The following is a 9,808-nucleotide window of genomic DNA, read 5'->3' as shown; positions in this document are numbered from 1 at the left end:
AAACCGTCCCACTTTTTCGACACATACAGACAATTTTGTGTTTTTTCGACAAGAACGCATCGAATATTTTTCAAAAAAATCGACATGTATGTGTCAATATTTGAAAAAACAAAACTCAAATTTTCGATGTGTACTTCTGGACTTCCTTTTTTTTTTTTTTTTTTTTTTGTGTGTGTGCAATTTGTCAAAAAAGTTATTTAAGTTTGTTATATTTCTACACGTACATATCGAAAATGCCTGCGTCTAAACTCAAAGAATTTTACTCCAAATTCACCTAAATCATGTGCACCCAACAATGAATAACCAACATTCAATGCTTAACATTCATATCTATAAAACTATCTTAATTGATAATTGATTAATTGTTGATTTATTATTCATATAAAGCCAATAATTATACAGGATAGTTGTGAATGACAGAAATGTGCGTGGGAACACATTAAAGCACATTATTACACATAAAATAAAATAAAGCAAAACAAGAAAATAAAAAGAAAGAATTGCAGGTGGTCGAAATGACAAATATACCCCTCAATCGCGAGTCACCGACTGGTGAATGAACTTGTCCAACGCAAGGAGCGACGATCCATTCTCACTCACAGCGAGTTGTGCAGATTTTTGCATTTCGACGACTCGGTGCCTCACGGCTCTCCCCATCTTCGACTCCATCAACTCCCTAACTCGCTTCTCCAACTCAGCAGCGGTGACGAACCCGTCGGCCGCCATCTCTAGCGGCAGCGCCACCTTCATCTCCTCCACCATAAAAACCCTATTCATCCGCTGCTCGGCATACAACGGCCAGGCGATCATGGGCACCCCGAACGAAATCGCTTCCAGAACGGAGCTTCTCCCGCAGTGAGTCACAAACCCGGCCACCGAGTCGTGACTCAGCACCTCCTTCTGCGGGGCCCACGATTTCACCACGAGACCCCTCTCTTTAGTTCTTTCAAGGAAACCCTCCGGCAGCACCTCCTCCAACCCCGGCGAACTCCCCCCCACCGACCACAGAAACCTGTGTCCACTCTCCTCCAAACCAATTGCCATTTCTTTCAACTGTTGACCGGAAAAGAAACCCCACCTACCAAAACATAGGAAAATTACGCTTTTACCCGGCTGTGAATGAAGCCACCTCAAGCACTCATTCTCCTCCACTCCACCGCCGTTGATGATTAATTCACCGTCGATCAACGGTCCGAGTAGATAAACAGGCGGGGCAGTACCGTTGGACAACGCTTCCCTGGCTCTAAACTCGAGCGCGTCGAATGAGTTGACCAGGATTCCATTTGACATCTGCATGTTCTTCGCTGCGGACATGAAGTTTCCGTAAGTAACCGTCTTCCGAAAGTACATACCGTCTGGAAAATCCGACGAGTGCAGCGGCGGGCATCCCGGAACCTGGATGAAGTCGTTCAAATCCCCAATGTCATCCTCGTACGCTTCGTCTATGGTCGGGAGATACAGCAGGGCGCACGCGAAGAAAGCGCCGCTGCTCACGTAGTAGTAAGAAGGTATCTTCAAGCTCGTGGTGACTTCAAACGCCGCGTCGCAGAAGAAATCAATGATGAATGCTCTTATTACTATGTTTTTCGCAGAGATCATATCTTCCAGGAATTTGCGGAGGTTTTGTCTGTTGAGACGGGGGATCTCGAACACGAGTTCCACAGGATCGGTGGTGAAATTTGGAGGGAGAGCCGCGCTGGGGAGGCGGCGGTAAGTCACTGCCGTGGCGGCGGCGGAGATGGGCAGCAGCGGTGCTTGTTCGGGGCCGCAGCTGAGGAGTATGATGACGGAGAGGGTGGGGTTGTGTTTGCTGATGAACTTGGCCAGCTGTGACATGGAATTTAAGTGCACTGCCGAAGCATAAAGAATTATAGTTTCTTCCATTGATCTGCCAAAATCTTGATTATTCTCTTTTTTTTTTCTTTTTTTTAGCACTGCTCTCAGTTTCAGCTTCTAATCATATATATATATATATATATATATATATATATATATATATATATATATATATATATATATATATATAGAAGAGTGAAGTGACCGGCTATTGAAGGATGGGAAGAGGGAAGTGTGGGGGAACCAAAACTACAATTAATACGGTCCCTCTATATTGAAAAATTATGTGCTAAGCATAGTTATGTGTGTTTATTGTGTGGTGTATTTAATCTCATCTACGCTTAACAAATACCTAGTATAGCATATACTCATTTATAATAGATTCTATGTGAATAAATGCAAGTGATCATTAGTACTAAATATGTGACTAAATACCCAGAATATATATATATATATATATATATATATATATATATATATATATATATATATATATATATATATATATAGAGAGTAAAAAACAGTTTGCCTCCTAAACAAATGTCCGATTTGCACTTTGCCTCCCAAACAAAAAAAAATTTGCACGTTCTTACCTAAACTTCGGTTTTTGTTGCACGGTGCCTCAAAATTGGAATTTTCCGGTCATTTTGATCGGAATCTTATGCACGTGCATTTCACGTGAGTAATAAAGGGGCAAAAGAGTCTATTCACTTACTTTAGTAAATAAAAAACCAAAAAAAAAAAAAAAAAAAAAAAAAACCCAAAAAAAGAAAGAAAGAAAAATAAGGGCTGCTGATCAGCCATTCTACACTCAAATCGGCCATTTTGGAACCGGCTTCTTCTTCATCTAGATAAACCACGGCGCTGCCGATGAGATCCCTCTACCCACATAATCGATTTTGTCTCCTCGTTCTCTGAATTGTGGTATCGAAAGAACCCATTTTTGATGGGAACAAGAGCAAAAGATCCGATCTTCAAGCGAGGGTCGATCGGTAGAAGAGCCTGAGGAACAGTTTCAACTCGTTGGGTGTGAGCCACGACGATAAATTTGAATCCGAAGAGGGTTCATCGGGTCATGAAGAGAGGTGCCTCCTGGGGATCCTGTAGAGATGGCGGCGGGCGGCGGCGGAGGAGGGTAGGGTGGAGAGTGTGAAGAGGAGGAGCTGTGGATTGGGCTTTGTTTAAGAGGTGGTGGTTCGAATTGTTGCGCCTGAGTGGTGATGAATTTGGGAAACATTTGAAATTGTTGGGTTTTTATGTTGGCGGCGGCGGCGGTGGTGGTGGATGTCAAAAGAACTCAAAATACTCATTCCAAAAAATTACCAAATTCAGTTCAAACAAAATGTATAAGACGAATTCCATCTTCGATTTGTTGGAAGAGATAATGACATCTCCCCACAACCTAAAACCGACACACGCATTTTCTTCTTCTCTCTTATTTGCACAAAATTCGCCACCCATCAATTTCTTTTTGATTTCACATGTTTTAGAGTCTCTAGTTTGATGATTTTCCGAGGAGCATGTTCTCTGTCTCTAATTGCAGATTTTCCCACCTCCTCCTTTTTCTTTTTTTTTTTTTTTTTTTTTTTTTGTTTTTTTTTTTGTTTTTTTAATTGATGAAGAATGTAAGTGAATAGACTCTTTTGTCCCTTTAAAACTCACGTGAAAAGCACGTGCGTAAGATTCCGGTCAAAATGGCTGGAAAATTCCAATTTTGAGGCACCGTGCAACAAAAACCGAAGTTTAGGCAAAAACGTGCAATTTTTTTCATTTGCACGTGGTGCCCCTCTCTCTACTTCCACACTCTTATTCTTTCTTCTTCATTTCTGCCGGCGGTGCCCTCTCTCTCTCTCTCTCTCTCTCTCTCTCTCTCTCTCTCTCTCTCTCTCTCTCTCTCTACTTCCACCCGTTTGAAGAGCTCAACCACATCTCAGTCTTCACTCGAATCCGACCAATTAACCCAACTCAGTCTCAAATCAGGAAATACTTAATCGTATGGCCTCCGTCGGTGATACCAACAATCCCGCCGCCGCCTAGAATATCAACCAATTCTTGAATATTATTATTATTATTCCCAACAACGGTGTTTGGAATCATGCACCGTGTGGGCGACAGTATTACCCAATTCCGACAGGAATGTTTGGGAAGAAGCGGAAATGTTCTCCCACGCATGTTGACCGCCTGAGCGATGAGGCAAGCTCTCAATTTCCCGCTGTGCTTCGCCCGATCCACTCCGATCATGGCCTCCGCTATGACTGCGGACACCACGCGCACTCTCGAGTTTTCTGGCAACCTCAATTTTGATCTCAATCTCGTTATAGCCTCCTTGTGAAACGAAAACCTCTTGACGACAATGTTGGGATCCCAACACGTTTTTATAGGATCGCCTCGACTAATGTAGCTGCCCGAAAAAAACTCAGGCGGCGTGTCGAAACTCGGTCGGATTTTGATGCTCCCCACCATCCCTGGATTTTTGTTGGCGTTCGACCAAACAGCGAGGAAAGTCCCCACGGAAGACGCGTCGAAAATTCTATGAGAAACACTGACGCTGACAACGAGCCCGCCGCACTTGAACCTTGTGATCCGAATCGAGAGGAGTGGGTCGGTGGGAGATTCGTCCACTTGGTGAAATTTAGGTGGGAGAAAATAATCGTTTAGCAACTTCAAGTCCCTTTTGGATGCCAGAATGACATCACTTAGCGTCACATCGTCAGCAACTTGTGCTTCTACGAATTCGGCGCCCGAATCATCGCAGTCGACCGAGTGATCCTTCTTGATGTATCTTCCCGCGAGTGGGTAGAATTGGGGTAGAATTTTGGATAGTGATTCTTGAAAATGAGTTGTTGTTTGTTTTGGATTGTTTGGTGATATTGAGTTGTCATATAGGAGAATGACTCCAACATTCATTGGAGGGTTAAGATTATCCATGAAAGATATCTTGTGATTTCTAAGGCTTTGAGGAGTTGGGGTGCATGGTTTTACCAACTTGGTGCTAACTATATTCACTTTCATGTTTAAATTATATAATCTATGGATGAAAGAAAATGAAAATCTTGGTTGATGATTCCAACTTTGTTGGGGGTGTCTCTTTTATAATGAGAGCTGGGGGGCAAAATGGGAATATTGGTATTGTTAGACATTTTTGGTAGGTGTAATTATGATGTGACATGAAAGTTATAAAATTGCAAATTGCAATTTATATACATTTTGATAGTGACGCAATTTGACTTTCATCAAAGTCGGAGAACAAGAGTTCGAATATATCTTATTTCGATTTTCAACTTTCTTTTATTTATTTTTTTAATGAATGAATCTGCGGTCAACTATATAGGTAGATTGGATAAACCTATACTCTTTTATAATATTTGAGAAATGTAAATTACACTAGGCTAACCATGTGAGAGAAACTCACCTATGAACTATTGCCAAGGAAATTCGATCTTGGATCAATTGACACAAACTGACTTGCTTTACCCACTCGGTCATCTCTTGCGGGACTTTGTTTTTCTACGTAGTTTGAATCAATCGATGTTCCTTTGAAAAGTATTCCAAACAAAATTATTACGTAGTATCCATGTGATTAGGTTACGATCTTATCGATAATGTATTTTAGTTAAATAATGACATCTGAAAGACAGTGATTGAAAAACCCGTGCAAGGGAAACGAGTTTGTTTGTCCAACAACATAATTGCTCGAACGAGAGCGGCACCATTATATATAGATCGCCGAAGTGACTGCCACACATCACCGCCAACACCGCCGCGCGCCATTGTCGTGCCTATTGTCGAAGGGATAGAGAGATGATATAGTGCCTTAGTTATGGGAGATGGAAGTCAAGGTCTCGTAACTTTTGACGAGTGCATTATAAACATAAAAGATTTTAACTTTTACAGGACCGTCATCAAAGTGCATATCGGAGCTCATATGTATTTTATAGGGTTTATTACAAATAAGCTCATCATGGGTTACTTATTCATTATTCATAACGGGTTGCAAATAAAAAAAATGTTTTATAAAAAAATCCAGACAATGTCCAGAGGTGTGTAAAAGACTAAAATACCCCTTCACATTTTAATATGCTCCAATTTCATCATTTAATTTAATTTAACTTCAATTTGACCTTAAATTTCACCAATTATTTAATTTTGACCCATAACTCAATTTTGACTTCGTCGCCCATCGTCGTCGTTGACCACCTGTCTCCGGCGTTAACTTTTTTTATTTTTTTTATTTGTCTGTTTTTTTTCCGCCCAGCGTTGACTGACCTAACAAAATGCAACAGCGAGGGACAACCTGTTCTGGCGCCGCTGACCGACGGTCAACGCTGGTCTCAGGAGGTATTGACCTTTTTTTTTTGATTTGTTGTGGTTGACAGTCATATTAACTATATTACTGTTTAACACATTAACATTGTTATATTACTATCTAGCACAGTAATATTAACAAAAAAAATCAATATTATTGTGTAATCGAGGAATATTAATATGTTGACTGTTCAACAAAGGCAAACATATTAAAAAAGCCAAAGAATTAATATTGATGTGGTTGACAATGATATTATTGTCAACCACAGTAATATTACTGCAACGAGAGTAATATTAACGTCAACTACAATAATATTATTGTGTTTACGGTAAAAGTATTCCTATAGTAGACAGTAATATTATTACGTTAATTGGTCAACAAATAAAATAAAATAAGAAAACCAAAAAAAAATATTGATGTGGTTGACAGTAATATTATTGTGCTTACAGTAATTTTACCGTCAACAACAGTAATATTGTTACGCTGACTGGTCAACAAATAAAAAAGCCAAAAATAATAATATTGATGTGGTTGACAGTAATATTATTGAGTTTACAGTAATTATACTGTCAACGACAACGACAGTACAATTACTGTCAATTGGCAGCACAATTATAGTCAGCGATAGTACAATAACTGTCAATGAAAGTACAATTATAGTTAACGTTCAGCGGCAGACGTAAAAAAACGGATAAATATTTTAGGAAAAAAATAGTCAACGTCGGAGACTGGCGGTGACCACCGATCAACTCCGGAAACCGACGGCGTAAAAAAACATTCAAAATGAAACCAGCGGCGAAAAAAAAAGGTCACCGAAGATTAGCGGTTAAAAAAAAAAGAGTTTAAATCAAAAAAAGTCAAAATTGAATTTTTGTGGTAAAAAATTGATGAAGTTGAAGTTACATTGGAGTTACAATTAGGAATTGTGTTTAAAAGGGTTGAGAGTAATTTTTTCATGTACATTAATTTTGCCTTTATTTATAATACGTACTAAATGGTTGGACTTATTTTTTTCCAAAAAAAAGGGCTGAGCTTATTTATGAAAGAGATATAACCATTAAACCTAGAATAATAAATATAGTTGGTCAGAGAAAAACCCCTATTTTTGATACGCGTTTTTCTCACGTATAAATTACCGCAAGTATACGGTATCGCATTTTGCAGAACAGTGGTTCCGGATATCGATCCACAGGGACCTTGTAGATTCAAATGTTGAGTAGTGTAATTATATTATCGTTATATTATCTAGCCGATCGTAAATAAGTGGATTGGTGATAAACCCTAATTTATAAGCATGCAAGATCGTAAACATGCAAATATAGAATGTACGTAAATAAAGTAACGATAACTCAACGCGGGGGGGACTTCGATTTAAAAGGGACTTCTAGGGCCAAATCCACCTATGTATAATCAACAACGATCTACAAATCCGTTATCTAATGCCACATTCCTATTCGTTAACCCAGACACTAATGTACTCTAACCCCCGTCTCCAGTGTAGTTAGAGTCTACCCACAGGTCCGACGTCTCCGTTCAGAACCTGCTATTAAGAGAGCATTTAGGTCAAGTCCTTAAGGGCTACCCGAAGTGCATCACGTCTCCGTTTCCACACCCCGAGCTATGTTTTCCTAACTTCAAACAAGAAATCCTCTCTCGAGTTCATTCCTATTTAATATCAATCTGAGAGCTGATCAACACAATCAGAAGCATTTAATACAGGAAAACATAAACGAAATCAAAACACGACAAATAGATAACAGAAATGACGATCGAAATCAATATATACAAGGCTTCATTGCCCTAGAAGAAAATGTTCTTAGTTCATAACAAACATAGTATCAAAAGAATGTACAAAGGAAATGAAGAACAAAATGTAAAGAAATTGCGTAAGAAAAACCCAAGTCGAAACCCCCGTTGATGATTCCCGCGAAGAACCGTCGAAAACCGTAAAAAGTCGAAGAAGTCCCTAGAAGAATGAGGGCTGACTTCTATTTATAGTAAGGCAAAGCTTCTTGAGGAAGCTTTGCCTTTTTAGATATTTTTTACACATCCCGAGGCCCATATCGCGATATGCGTAGTCATATCGGGCGATATGGTAAAATTGCAAGCTCTCTGTTTCGTTTCTCCCCATATCGCGATATGGAATGGCATATCGCGCGATATGGCAAAAATGCAAGCTCTCTGTTTCGTTTTCTCCCATATCGTGATATGGCATGGCATATCGCGCGATATGGCAAAAAATGCAAGCTCTCTGTTTCGTTTTCTCCCATATCGCGATATGTGAGGTAATATCGCGATATGGTCACTGCAATAACTTAAAACTCTGTTTTGACCCTCTTGTAGCCCGAATTTGACAATTTTGCATTTCACAAAAGTTGTAGCCCTTGCAGTTGGCTTTCTAAATCCATGTGAATCAGCTCAATCGGAGGTCGTATGAAGAAGTTATGCGTAAAATACCGAAGGCTGCCACCATCCACTTGATTGCAATTTTTGCTCTTGTTTGACTTGATTCTCGGCTTCGCTTTCAAAATCGTTTCGAATTGGCAACAATATCTAACAAAACCTAAAAATAGAAATAAAACAAGAAACGCAATAATATATACAAATAACGCCGAAACTCGGACGAATGAAGACCAAAACTCGAAGATTCGATAAGCAAAAATCGTGCAAAACGAATACTTATCAATTTTATATCTGAAATGTTAAATGTCGTTTTAATTTTACTAACGTCGTTTTGACTTCGAACCTGTTTGACATATTTCTATTTTGATTTTGGCAAAATTCGAAACACGAAAACTGTAGTCCCTTGGGTTAGCTTCCTAATCCAACTTAACTCCGCTGGATTGGATGTCGTGTGACAAAGTTATGCATGATGAGTCACATTTTGAATTTTAGATACCTCAATACATCAAAGTTGTGGGTAGTATCCATTGATTCATGTATATCTTTCTCGTCACACATCCAATTTTGGTGATTCAAGTTGGATTAGAAAACTAACTCATAATACTACAAATTCTATTTTTCGGGTTTTGCAAAATTTGGAATTGAAAATGATCAAAATCACGTTTGAAGTCGAAACGGTATTATTAAAGCTCGAACGACATTTATCAAATTTCGGATTTTATATACTAGAAATCGCATTTTTGTAAATAACATTTTTGTTAGTTAATTGCCAGCTGTATAAACGTTGTATAGATAAATTATCAGGTATCAAACATTGAAATAATTTATGGTCCCGAATTCGTTTAATACAGAGGTGTTATCTTAAGTGTTATGACACTTGAACAAACATGCAGCGGAAATATAAAGATAAAAGAACAATACTCATAATTAAAAATGTTCACAAGTAAAGACTTGTGAACTTGCCCTTTACAGGACGGAAAAATATATTAAAATCAGTATTCCAAGAATACAAACAGAAGAGGTGCGAAAAGAATCATTCTCATGATCATTCTTACATTCAAATCTAGATACAAAAATAAAAATATTAAAAATTCTAGATTTCAAAGATGTACTCGTGAGGAGTAATAAAGAACTTATGAATGAATCACTATCTTGATCATTCTTACAACCAAGTCTAGAAACATATATACTAAACAGTCTAGACTACAATGAATGTACTTATGAGAAGTACGTAAAGAATGTACTCATGAGGAGTACAAACGA

The 9,808-nt window shown here is 38.7% G+C and overlaps 2 protein-coding genes across 2 annotated transcripts; both read right to left on the bottom strand.

The window, feature by feature from the left end:
- Nucleotides 1-347: 347 nt before the first annotated feature.
- LOC105973231 (baicalein 7-O-glucuronosyltransferase) lies at nt 348-1,974 on the bottom strand. Its single transcript, XM_012998250.2, has one exon. The coding sequence runs from the start codon at nt 1,882-1,884 to the stop codon at nt 532-534; it is 1,353 nt and encodes a 450-aa protein (XP_012853704.2). The 5' UTR covers nt 1,885-1,974; the 3' UTR covers nt 348-531.
- A 1,833-nt stretch (nt 1,975-3,807) lies between these two features.
- LOC148768409 (pelargonidin 3-O-(6-caffeoylglucoside) 5-O-(6-O-malonylglucoside) 4'''-malonyltransferase-like) lies at nt 3,808-4,848 on the bottom strand. Its single transcript, XM_088821192.1, has one exon. The coding sequence runs from the start codon at nt 4,846-4,848 to the stop codon at nt 3,808-3,810; it is 1,041 nt and encodes a 346-aa protein (XP_088677318.1).
- Nucleotides 4,849-9,808: the final 4,960 nt, after the last annotated feature.

The sequence above is a fragment of the Erythranthe guttata genome, chromosome 8, assembly GCF_056151865.1.
Source record: "Erythranthe guttata isolate IM_541 chromosome 8, IM_541, whole genome shotgun sequence".
Lineage (NCBI taxonomy): Eukaryota > Viridiplantae > Streptophyta > Magnoliopsida > Lamiales > Phrymaceae > Erythranthe > Erythranthe guttata.
Note: the sequence above shows the minus strand (reverse complement) of the source record. Positions and strands in the feature narration are given on the sequence as shown.